This window comes from Salmo salar, chromosome ssa12, assembly GCF_905237065.1.
Source record: "Salmo salar chromosome ssa12, Ssal_v3.1, whole genome shotgun sequence".
NCBI classification, from domain to species: domain Eukaryota; kingdom Metazoa; phylum Chordata; class Actinopteri; order Salmoniformes; family Salmonidae; genus Salmo; species Salmo salar.
The window spans coordinates 8,797,008-8,810,381 of record NC_059453.1 but is presented as its reverse complement, the minus strand read 5'-3'; the positions used below and the strand labels follow the sequence as shown (position 1 = coordinate 8,810,381).

Genomic DNA, 13,374 nt, shown 5'->3' with positions numbered 1-13,374 from the left:
GATCTACACTGATAACAACAACACACCTGATCATCTGGGAGAAGGTGTTCCCACAGTCGGGGCAGGAGTAAGGTTTCTCTCCGGTGTGGACGATCTGGTGGAGCGTCAGGCTCCCCTTCTGGGCGAAGCTCTTCCCACACACAGAGCAGGAGTAAGGCTTCTCTCCAGTGTGGATTCTCATATGGACTTGAAGCTTGTATGCAATGGGAAACTCCTTTCCACACACAGGGCAGGGGTGGGCTCTTCTGTGACAGCTGTGTTGCTGTTTATGTTGTTGTTGTTTATGCTCTACGGCTGCAGGGAGACTCTCCTCAGTAGTCTCAGAGTGGTGGTTGTTAGAACTGTCTCCTGTGTGGATGAGGACAATAGTTTGGGTTAAATATACTAAACCATAACTAACAAACTTAACATGAGAACTGAAGGTCAAAGGGTAATGAGTAATTAAAAAAAAAGCTACAATCTGCAGTTGCTACATCCATTTTTGGACTTAATTAAAAAAGGAACTCTATGGCCATTTTTGACCTCAACATTGTTGTCCAGATCACGTTATGAACCTGTAGGACTGTAGATCAAAAGCTAGGTATTATTTTTTGTATCCGGATTTTACCATCAGTGGCATATTTGGGGCTAATCAGGGAGGAGCGAGGTTGATTTCCTGATCTCTACTTGCCTCGCCCCCTCGAATGCGGGGAAAATGTGTACGTTCCTAGTTAAACAGCCTTGAGACTGTAATCCTGAAGATCAACTGGAGAAGACATCCTAAACCAGCGGGGCCAAGAAGACAGATAACAGCAGAGTAAGTGTTTTGCGCTAGCTAATCTTTTTATATTGAAAAACTGACATATAACGTTAGCGCTGTTGAATCGTTAGGTTCTGCTATCGTTACTTAACTTAGAGATCTGCCTAGTTTCTTTACATCTAGAGCTAGCGCATTGACATAGCCTAGCTGGTAACGAAGAGAAAAGTGGTAGCATTGACATAGCCTAGCTGGTAACGTAGAGAAAATTGGTAGCATTGACATAGCCTAGCTGGTTACGTAGAGAAAATTGGTAGCATTGACATAGAATGCTTTTCTCTACGTTACCTGCTAGGCTAACACTGACTTGAAAATTGCCATATTTGGCTGCTGGGTGTGCTCCCACAATAATATCGAAAAATAGCTGTATTTACTAGTCTCGTATAGCATTCAATAGGCTACAAGCGTGCTATGGTAATCTCCCGACATCTTGTTTATATTTTCGTCGTCATTGTAGACTTAGATCACGTTACCTTGGTATCGGATCCATCTATCTGCTGGGTTTACTAATGTTAGAGAACACACCATCCTAACAACAAATCTGATTCGTCTTTTATTTATTTTTTCCCCCTTTCAGAAAATACCGCCTGCCTACCACAGCCTACTGGTTCTTCCTGGAGTGGATACTTCAAGGAGAAAGACTTGGGGAAAAACAAGAGTGGTTTCACCTGCCATGGTGGTTGGGCGCATTCTCCTGATGGTCAGTACACTATAGAGGCTTTATCCAGGTTGATGAGGAATATCTATCTCCTGATGGTCAGTACACTATAGAGGCTTTATCCAGGTTGATGAGGAATATATATCTCCTGATGGTCACCATAGAGGCTTTATCCAGGTTGATGAGGAATATCTATCTCCTGATGGTCACCATAGAGGCTTTATCCAGGTTGATGAGGAATATATATCTCCTGATGGTCACCATAGAGGCTTCATCCAGGTTGATGAGGAATATATATCTCCTAATGGTCAGTACAGAGGCTTCATCCAGGTTGATGAGGAATATCTATCTCCTGATGGTCACTATAGAGGCTTTATCCAGGTTGATGAGGAATATATATCTCCTAATGGTCACTAAAGAGGCTTTATCCAGGTTGATGAGGAATATCTATCTCCTGATGGTCAGTACAGAGGCTTCATCCAGGTTGATGAGGAATATATATCTCCTGATGGTCAGTACAGAGGCTTCATCCAGGTTGATGAGGAATATATATCTCCTAATGGTCAGTACAGAGGCTTTATCCAGGTTGATGAGGAATATATATCTCCTAATGGTCACTATAGAGGCTTCATCCAGGTTGATGATCCTCTGGATGAACTGTAATAATGTGCAATCATTTTTTCCAAATGGTATCTGAGTTGTTTCAAAACATATTAAAACTTATTTTGGCTCAAATCCCGTTAACGGGATCGATTTGACAACAGCCAGTGAAATTGCAGGGCGCCATATTCAAACAACAGAAATCTCATAATTAAAATTCCTCAAACATGCAAGTATTATACACCATTTTAAAGATAAACTTCTTGTTAATCCAACCACAGTGTCCGATTTCAAAAAGGCTTTACGGCGAAAGCATACCATGCAATTATGTTAGGTCAGCGCCTAGTCACAAAAAAACAGCCATTTTCCAGCCAAAGAGAGGAGTCACAAAAAGCAGAAATAGAGATAAAATGAATCACTAACCTTTGATGATCTTCATCTGATGACACTCATAGGACTTCATGTTACACAATACATGTATGTTTTGTTCGATAAAATTCATATTTATATACAAAAATCTCAGTTTACATTGGCGTGTTATGTTCAGTAATCTTTTGCCTCCAAAACATCCGGTGAATTTGCAGAGACACATCAATTTACAGAAATACTCATCATAAACTTTGATGAAAGATACAAGTGTTATACATAGGATTAGAGAAAACCTGTCCTTAATGCAACCGCTGTGTCAGATTTCAAAAAAGCTTTACGGCGAAAGCACACCATGCGATAATCTGAGTACAGCGCTCAGCCACCAAAACAAGCCATACAGATACCCGCCAAGTTGTGGAGTCAACAAAAGTCAGAAATAGCGTTATAATAAATATTCACTTACCTTTGATGATCTTCATCGGAATGCACTCCCAGGAATCCCAGTTCCACAATAAATGTTTGTTTTGTTCGATAAAGTTAATCTTTATGTCCAAATACCTCCTTTTTGTTCACGCGTTTAGTTCACTAATCCAAATGCACAAAGCGCGGGCACTAAATCCAGACGAAAAGTCAAAAAAGTTCCATTACAGTTTGTAGAAACATGTCAAACGATGTATATAATCAATCTTTAGGATGTTTTTATCATAAATCTTCAATAACATTCCAACCGGACAATTCCGTTGTCATTAGAAAGGAAAGGGAACGACCGTCGCGCTCACGGCCACGCGCAAGACTAAACTAAAAGCGTTCAGCCTGACCAATTGTTGAAACAGCTCTTATTCGCTCCCCTTTCACAAGAGAAGCCTGAAACAACTTTCTAAAGACTGTTGACATCTACTGGAAGCTTTAGGAAGTGCAATCTGACCCCATTTACACTGGATATTGGATAGGCAATCACTTGAAAAACTACAAACCTCAAATTTCCCACTTCCTGGTTGGATTTTTCTCAGATTTTCGCCCGTCATATGAGTTCTGTTATACTCACAGACATTATTTTAACAGTTTTGGAAACTTTAGAGTGTTTTCTGTCCAAATCTACTAATTATATGCATATTCTGGCCTCTGGGCCTGAGTAACAGGCAGTTTACTTTGGGCACGCTTTTCATCCGGACGTGAAAATACTGCCCCCTTGCATAAGAGGTTAATGTAATACTAAAGTAGAATGGGGTAAGACCAAGGGTTTATATTCACTCACTGCACCAGCTGTTGTTTACATAAATGCATAGGCCCCCGCCCCATGTTTTACTAGAGGTTACTGTTGTCTTGCCGATAGTGTATAACCCGCCAGCTGTATGTTCTTAACGTCCCTCGTTCAGCCACGACTCGGTGAAACATAAGATAATACAGTTTTTAATGTCCCGTTGGTAGGATATACGTGCTTTCAGTTCGTCCCATTTATTTTCCAGCAATTGAACGTTAGCTAGCAGAATGGAAGGCAAGGGCAAATTAGCCACTCGTCGCCTGATCCTCACAAGGCACCCTGATCTTTTGCCTCAAAATCTCTGTTTCCTTCTCCAGCAAATCACAGGGACCTGGGCCTGGTTGGGTGTCTGCAGTATACCCCTCGCGTCCGACTCATTGAAGAAGAACTCCTCGTCCAATTTGAGATGAATAATCCCAGCTCTGATGTCCAGAAGCTCTTTTCGGTCATAAGAGATGGTGGCAGCAACATTATGTACAAAACAAGTTACGAACAACGCGAAAAAACAAACAAAATAGCATGATTGGTTGAGAGCCGATAAGACGGCAGCCCTACCCTCCGACGCCATTATTCTCCTGGTTCCAAAAAATAAATACAAACCCAAGTCCCCTCCTTATTTGTATCTTCCTGGTATCCAATAAAGAGGGGACTTGGGTTTTTATCTTCCTGGAATCCAATAAGGAGGGGACTTGGGTTTGTATCTTCCTGGTATCCAATAAAGAGGGGACTTGGGTTTGTATCTTTCTGGTATCCAATAAGGAGGGGACTTGGGTTTGTATCTTCCTGGTATCCAATAAGGAGGGGACTTGGGTTTGTATCTTCCTGATATCCAATAAGGAGGGTCTTGCAGTGGGTGGAGCAACTTAAATAGAACCAAGTTCTATTTTAGCGCTTGGCAACACAGACGCTGCGCGAGTGGTATGGGTGAAATGATTGAATGACATGTACTGTACGTGTGCATTTATTTTTGCAACGTGGCCGGAGAGGTTTGCCTGTAACAACTCGCTGTGGAGTTGTGGAGGCAAGCTGTGGAACGTTCCTTTAATGATATATACTCATTGATTCTTGTAGAATATAACTTATAAATATTTAATGAGTTTAGTTCAACTGTAACTCCCTGTGGCTCAGTTGGTAACTCCCTGTGGCTCAGTTGGTAGAGCATGGTGTTCGCAACGCCAGCATGGTGTGTGCAACGCCAGGGTTGTGGGTTCGATTCCCACGGGGGGCCAGTACAAAAAAAAAAAAAAAGACATTTCATTTTCATTTCATGTATGTATTCACTACTGTAAGTCGCTCTGGATAAGAGCGTCTGCTAAATGACTAAAATGTAAATGTAAAACTGTCATACCCCATCAGAACCCAAAATATAAAATTGTTTTGCTCCAATGTTTTTATCAAACACTGTGTAGACTTAAAACTATCCTTGCATTCATAGCTCGGTCTATGCATTTGAGAGTAGTTACATTTCTCCAGGCCCGTACCTCAGCTTTTTACCGAAACAGAGGCGGGGTGCCCGCTTTGTTATTGTTTTAATTAAGGACTCTAGCTTTAATGATTTATATTTAATAGGAGAAGCCCTCCTTACTTCGTTTTATTAGTAATTGGTGTGTAACTAAACCGGTCTGACACAATAAGGCGTGCCTATGACATGTGACAGAACATGTACTCACCAAAAGCAGGATCCTCCTCCTCCTTTACTATGACCTTCAGTCCTGGTACACCAGCTTCAGCTTGACCCAGGCTCTCTCCAGCATGTGACAGCTGGAGTCCACCACTAGGGGGCAGTGTGACGGTCTCTTCCGCATGCGCCTGCTTCCTGTGTCTCCTCAGACTGGAGGCAGTGAAGAAGTCCTTGTGACAGTAGGAGCAGCGGTAACCTTTTACCCCGGTGTGTGTCCTCTGGTGTGCCCTTAGGAACCCCGGCTGGGTGAAACTCTTCCTGCACTCGGAGCAGCTGTACGGTCTCTCCTCGGAGAAGCTCTGCTGGTGTTTCTTCAGGTCTCCCAGGGAGAGGAACCTCTTACCACAGTCGGGGCATGGGTGTGGTCTCTCCTTGATGTGTACCTACACCCAGGACCACATTGAAAATAAGTGTATTTAAAAGGAATGTTTTTTTGATAAACTATCAGAGTTTTTGCTTTGGACAAAAAGTGCTCTATCTTCAAAACTTGACATGCACAATTTTTGGGGGGGTTGTAGTACCATTGGCTAATGAATGAAAATACCAAAAATATATTGTTTGACTAAAGTGATCCTTTAGTCAAACCTGGAATCCGTATTTGGTGAAACTGCTGTTTGGAATATTACAATAATAAAGAAGTTACTGAAAACGATAAACACTTTACTTTTCCCTCTGACATCATTGCACGCGCGCATCCCAAATGTTCCTGTATTCTATATGTATATATATATATACACACACACACACAGTGAGGGAAAAAAGTATTTGATCCCCTGCTGATTTTGTACGTTTGCCCAGTGACAAAGAAATGATCAGTCTATAATTTTAATGGTAGGTTTATTTGAACAGTGAGAGACAGAATAACAACAAAAAAATCCAGAAAAACGCATGTCAAAAATGTTATAAATTGATTTGCATTTTAATGAGGGAAATAAGTATTTGACCCCCTCTCAATCAGAAAGATTTCTGGCTCCCAGGTGTCTTTTATACAGGTAACGAGCTGAGATTAGGAGCACACTCTTAAAGGGAGTGCTCCTAATCTCAGCTTGTTACCTGTATAAAAGACACCTGTCCACAGAAGCAATCAATCAGATTCCAAACTCTCCACCATGACCAAGACCAAAGAGCTCTCCAAGGATGTCAGGGACAAGATTGTAGACCTACACAAGGCTGGAATGGGCTACAAGACCATCGCCAAGCAGCTTGGTGAGAAGGTGACAACAGTTGGTGAGATTATTCGTAAATGGAAGAAACACAAAAGAACAGTCAATATCCCTCGGCCTGGGGCTCCATGCAAGATCTCACCTCGTGGAGTTGCAATGATCATGAGAACGGTGAGGAATCAACCCAGAACTACACGGGAGGATTTTGTCAATGATCTCAAGGCAGCTGGGACCATAGTCACCAAGAAAACAATTGGTAACACACTACGCCGTGAAGGACTGAAATCAGGCAGCGCCCACAAGGTCCCCCCTGCTCAAGAAAGCAGATATACATGCCCGTCTGAAGTTTGCCAATGAACATCTGAATGATTCAGAGGACAACTGGGTGAAAGTGTTATGGTCAGATGAGACCAAAATGGAGCTCTTTGGCATCAACTCAACTCGCCGTGTTTGGAGGAGGAGGAATGCTGCCTATGACCCCAAGAACACCATCCCCACCGTCAAACATGGAGGTGGAAACATTATGCTTTGGGGGTGTTTTTATGCTAAGGGGACGGGACAACTTCACCGCATCAAAGGGACGATGGACGGGGCCATGTACCGTCAAATCTTGGGTGAGAACCTCCTTCCCTCAGCCAGAGCATTGAAAATGGGTCGCGGATGGGTATTCCAGCATGACAATGACCCAAAACACACGGCCAAGGCAACAAAGGAGTGGCTCAAGAAGAAGCACATTAAGGTCCTGGAGTGGCCTAGCCAGTCTCCAGACCTTAACCCCATAGAAAATCTGTGGAGGGAGCTGAAGGTTCGAGTTGCCAAACGTCAGCCTCGAAACCTTAATGACTTGGAGAAGATCTGCAAAGAGGAGTGGGACAAAATCCCTCCTGAGATGTGTGCAAACCTGGTAGCCAACTACAAGAAACGTCTGACCTCTGTGATTGCCAACAAGGGTTTTGCCACCAAGTACTAAGTCATGTTTTGCAGAGGGGTCAAATACTTATTTCCCTCATTAAAATGCAAATCAATTTATAACATTTTTGACATGCGTTTTTCTGGATTTTTTTGTTGTTATTCTGTCTCTCACTGTTCAAATAAACCTACCATTAAAATTATAGACTGATCATTTCTTTGTCAGTGGGCAAACGTACAAAATCAGCAGGGGATCAAATACTTTTTCCCCTCATTGTGTGTGTGTGTATGTATGTATGTGCACAGCTTTTGACCAGAGCCCAATGGTAATAGGGTCCCATTTGGGATGCACTCAAATCAACTCAACCTACCCTCTGGTGTGACTCCATGTACCCCCGGGCTGAGAAGCATTGACCACAGTCTGGACAGGAGAAGGGCTTCTCTCCCCTGTGGGTGGTCAGGTGGACACGCAGCTTGTAGAAGGTAGGGAACTGCTCTCCGCACTTCTGACAGGTGTTGGTGTGGGACGTGTTGTTGTGGTTCTGCCGGTGTCGGACAGGTAGTCTTCCCGGTGTAGAGGGGACGGAGCTGGGAGGAGGAGCAGGACTGTCTCCTGTGGGAATGAGAGGTTTATGCTGAAATAGTTTGTGTCGGGGGCTAGGGTCAGTCTTATCTCTGGAGTATTTATCCATTTTTATCCGGTGTCCTGTGTGAATTTAAGTATGCTCCCTCTAATTCTCTCTCTCTCTTTCCCCTCCCGGAGGACCTGAGCCCTGGGACCATGCCTCAGGACTACTTGGCCTGATGACTCCTTGCTGTCCCCAGTTCACCTTGTCATGCTGCTGCTCCAGTTTCAACTGTTCTGCCTGCGGCTATGGAACCCTGACCTGTTCACCGGACGTGGTACCTTGTCCCGAACCTGCTGTTTTCAACTCTCTCTCTCTACCGCACCTGCTATCTTTAACTCTGAATGCTCAGCTATGAAAAGCCAACTGACATTTACTCCTGAGGTGCTGACCTGTTGCACCCTCTACAACCACTGTGATTATTATTATTTGACCCTGCTGGTCATCTATGAACATCTTGGCCATGTACTGTTATAATCTCCACCCGGCACAGCCAGAAGAGGACTGGCCACCCCTCATAGGAAGAACAATGTTGTTTTGTTTGTGTTTCTCAGTGTCAGGGATCTCAAGATCACAGTCCAGTTACTGGGTCTCTCCTCAAAACTATAAGCTGCTACAATCTCAGTTACAAAAACCCGGAAAACTGCAGCGGGCCTGACAAGGCCCAGAATCTCATACTTCACTTGACGACAGCTTACTTTAAAAACATTCCCATATTGAATTCTTCAACTGGTTTCAAATGTACAATGTAAACTCTGGCAAGTGTGTGAGAAATGTTTGTATTACGTGGTCTTTGTTAATCTGACTGCTATTTGCTTCCTCTCTAGGTTCCTTCCTAGGTTCCTCTCTAGGTTTCTGGCCTTTCTAGGGAGTTTTTCCTAGCCACCGTGCTTCTACATCTGCATTGCTTGCTGTTTGGGGTTTTAGGCTGGGTTTCTATATAACACTTTGTGACATTGGCTGATGTAAAAAGGGCTTTATAAATACATTTGATTGATTTATTGGTTAGATCAGAGCCATGTGTTTACAGAGCTGGGAGGAGGAGCAGGACTGTCTCCTGTGGGAATGAGATAGGATTGGTTAGATCAGAACCATGTGTTTACAGAGCTGGGAGGAGGAGCAGGACTGTCTCCTGTGGGAATGAGATAGGATTGGTTAGATCAGAACCATGTGTTTACAGAGCTGGGAGGAGGAGCAGGACTGTCTCCTGTGGGAATGAGATAGGATTGGTTAGATCAGAACCATGTGTTTAGACAGCTGGGCGATTAAGGCTTCGGCATTATGATGCATTTACATTACACTACAACATTCTATGGAGCCATGTTAGCACACCATTAACATAACATGGGAAACATTTAAATCATTCTTTGTATAGAATTAGAACAATATTACAATTTCAAAGTTGGTCCAACGCTCTAAATATGTCTCTGGATTAGACCAGTGGCCACCAGACCTGGGTTCAAATACTATCTGAAATCTTTCAGATACTGTTAGCGTTTGCTCTAGCTTGCCAGGAGTACCAGATGGGCGGGGTTTGCGGTTTTTGAGGCTACTCTTATTGGTTCCATTGCGCAAACAAGCCCACTTAATCCCAGATAAAGTATTTGGAATGACTTCAAATACACTAAACAAAAATATAATGCAACATGTAAAGTTTTGGTCCCATGTTTCACGAGCTGAAATAAAAGAGCCCAGAAATTTCCCATAAAAAGCTTATTTCTCTAACATTTTGTGCACAAATGTGTTTACATCCCTGTTAGTGAGCATTTCTCCTTTGCCAAGATAATCCATCCACCTGACAGGTGTGGCATATCAAGAAGCTGATTAAACAGCATGATCATTACACAGGTGTACCTTGTGCTGGGGACAAAAGGCCACTCAAATGTGCAGTTTTGTCACAAAACACAATGCCACAGATGTCGCAAGTTTTGAAGGAGTGTGAAATTGGCATGCTGACTGCAGGAATGTCCACCAGATCTGTTGCCAGAGAATTTAATGTAACATTTTTGAGAATTTGAAGCTGCCAGTTGAGGACTTGTGAGGCGTCTGTTTCTCCAAACTAGACACTTTAATGTACTTGTCCTCTTGCTCAGTTGTGCACCGGGGCCTCCCACTCCTCTTTCTATTCTGGTTAGAGCCAGTTTGCGCTGTTCTGTGACGGGAGTAGTACACAGCGTTGTACAAGCTCTTCAGTTTCTTGGCAATTTCTCGCATGGAAAAGCCTTCATTTCTCAGAACAAGAATAGACTGATGAGTTTCAGAAGAAAATGCTTTGTTTCTGGCCATTTTGAGCCTGTAATCGAACCCACAAATGCTGATGCTCCAGATACTCAACTCGTCTAAAGAACGGCAGTTTTATTGCTTCTTTAATCAGACAACAGTTTTCAGCTGTGCTAACATAATTGCAAAAGGGTTTTCTAATGATCAATTGATCATTAGAAAACCCTTTTGCAATTAGCCTTTTAAAATTATAAACTTGGATTAGCTAACACAACATGCCATTGGAATACAGGAGTGATGGTTGCTGATAACGGGCCTCTGTACGCCTATGTAGATATTCCATAAAAAATCTGCCGTTTCCAGCAACAATAGTCATTTACAACATTAACATTGTCTACACTGTATTTCTGATCAATTTGATGCTATTTTAAATGATTTTTTTTTAAACCAAGGATATTTCTAAGTGACCGCAAACTTTTGAACGGTCGTGTACATTAAACATTATTCAGGATAAAAACACAATGAAACAAAACAAAGTCTGGAGGGATATTTACACTGATTATACAAAACATTAGAAACACCTTCCTAATATTAAGTTGCACCTCCCCTTTTGCTCTCAGAACAGACTAAATTTGTCGGGGGGCATGGACTCCACAAGGTGTCGAAAGTGTTCCAAAGGGATGCTGGCCCATGTTGACTCCAATGCTTCCCACAGTTGTGTCAAGTTGGCTGGATGTCCTTTGGGTGGTGGACCATTCTTGATACACACAGGAAACTGTTGAGTGTCAAAAACCCACCACCATCGCAGTTCTTGACACAAACCGGTGCGTCTGGCTCCTACTACCATACCCTGTTCAAAAGGCACTTAAATATATTTGCCCATTCACCCTCTGAATGGCACAAATATACAATCCATGTCTCAATTGTCTCAAGGCTTGAAAATCCTTCTTTAACCTGTCTCCTCCCCTTCATCTATACTGATTGAAGTGACATCAATAAGGGATCATAGCTTTCACCTGGTCAGTCTATTTTATTTAACCTTTATGTAACTAGGCAAGTCAGTTAAAAACAAATTCTTATTTACAATGACGGACTACCAAAAGGCCTGCTGCGGCGACGGGGGCTGGGATTCTAAATAAATAAATATATATAAATGTCATGGGAAGAGCTGGTGTTCTTAATGTTTTGTACACTCAGTGTATATTGTGGTCCTCAAAGGGCCAGTAACTCACTTGAACATGATTTGCAATTGAAGATGTGTGTTCGTTTGTTTGTTTGCATAGTAGCAACATGTGTTCATAAACCACCCATCAGTACCTTCAGCCAGACGGACATCCTCTTGCTCTGGCAGCACATCCACTACAGCCTGAAGTTTAGAATTCTAAAATGAAGCAACAATGAAAAGTTAAAAACGGTTAAAACATACCAGTTGAGAAGTTATTGTACAGCTAGTTGTCTAGGGTCCGCGTCTCAAATAGCACCCTATTCCCTATATTCTGCACTACTTTTTACCAGGCACAATCCCTATTCCCTAAATAGTACACTACCTTTGACCAGGGCCCATAGGGCTGAGTAACTGATTATAGCCAGCTCCTGTCAAAAGTAGTGCACTATTTAGGGAATAGGGATGGCCCCTGGTGCCTGGTCAAAAGTAGTACACTATATAAGGAGTAGGGGGCCAATTGAGACACAGCCCTAGTTCTCCCAATTGAGACACAGCCCTAGTTCTACCAATTGAGACACAGCCCTAGTTCTCCCCCACCTTGTTACTAGTATCATCCTGTTGGACAAGCAGCACATCTCCAGCAGCTCTTAGTCTAGTCGACCCCTCAGCGTGACCCCTTCCGTGTCTCAACAAGGCTCCTGATTGGTAGAAGCTCTTCCCACAGTCAGGTTCAAGGCAGCGGTAGGGCTTCTCCCCCGTGTGGCTCCTCTGGTGTATCCTAAAGGAGGACTGCTGAGAGAAGCTCTTCCCACACACGGTGCAGTGGAACGGCTTCTCTCCCGTGTGGGTCTTCACGTGTCGGTCCCGGGACTGTTTTGTAGTGAAGAGTCGTCCACACACAGAGCAGGGGAAAGACTTCTTCGTGGATGATGTTGTGTTGTAGAGGTTGTTCTGTTGTACTACAGGGACATCAGACTCACACCACACTCCTCTCTCTTCCGCTGAAACCTTTGAGGCCAGTGTTTCACGGTGATGGAGATAATCGTGGTTTTCCAACACCATCTTCTGCTGGCTCAACAGTGAGCTCTGGTCACCATGGTTACAGTCAGCTCCAGCGTTGAGGCGAAGAGGAGACAGGCTGGCCGCTTGGTCTGCAGACTCCTGAAGCAGAAAACAGCACAGGCTAGGCTACATCCTTACAGGTAAACAATTTAAACAAATTCAGCACTTAGTTCAGTCTACTCCGCTGGACCCTGAGTTAGGAACATCGCTTCACTGCTGTGCTGTATTGTCTCCTGCCGGATACTAAAGTAAAGATTCCTCAAATCAAGAAGTTGTTGCTGCTTTCTTTCATATTGCGAAACAACACAGTTAACGCTAGACACGTGAAAGGGTGACTATGTGATTAGCTAAAAACTACATTGTTATTACACCAACAATTCAACTGACAGCAGATACTAGTAGTCATCGGCGACAAGCTAGCAAGCTAGCTACATGAAATCTTTACACTCATATCTTGAAAGAAAGCGGTTCCTCCCCCCAAAAGTTTCCTCATACCTCATCCATGCTGTGTTGTTAAGATGGTCCACCGGGCAGGAATATCACAGGATCACTGTGATGACACACGGATCATCAGCAGGTCGAGAAAGTTGTCATGTTACACAGGACAGGGCCATGGCTAACGGTAGCTAAACCTGTTAACCTGTTAGGCTTACGATGTTGCCCAGTACATAATATTACGGTGCTCTCCAAAAGTCGCCGTTCAACGACGTCCTGTGGCCGATGAACGTAAGACAAACGCGAAGTTCATAGCTGAATAGTTGTATTAGCAAATGCAAAAATGGGAAGATAAGAAGCTACCATCGGCTAACTATAAACTTGCTAGCTTAACAGTAAAAAGACAGAAGTAAAAGATACTAGCTAAAT

The 13,374-nt window shown here is 43.2% G+C and overlaps 1 protein-coding gene across 3 annotated transcripts in view; it reads right to left on the bottom strand.

Annotated features, from left to right (window-relative positions):
- Positions 1-13,354, bottom strand: part of LOC106564094 (zinc finger protein 721) — a 29,716-nt gene extending 16,362 nt beyond the window's left edge. The window contains exons 1-6 of one of the 3 annotated variants that reach the window (XM_045690635.1): positions 13,006-13,354; positions 12,046-12,609; positions 11,601-11,664; positions 7,809-8,050; positions 5,355-5,748; positions 27-348 (exon numbers count right to left, since the gene is read on the bottom strand). In XM_045690635.1, coding sequence (XP_045546591.1) covers positions 27-348; positions 5,355-5,748; positions 7,809-8,050; positions 11,601-11,664; positions 12,046-12,609; positions 13,006-13,014 — 1,595 coding nt within the window. In that variant the 5' untranslated portion in view covers positions 13,015-13,354. The remainder of the gene's footprint in view (positions 1-26; positions 349-5,354; positions 5,749-7,808; positions 8,051-11,600; positions 11,665-12,045; positions 12,610-13,005) is intronic. The other 2 variants (XM_045690634.1, XM_045690633.1) reach the window with 2 other exon arrangements.
- Between the last annotated feature and the right edge of the window lie 20 nt (positions 13,355-13,374).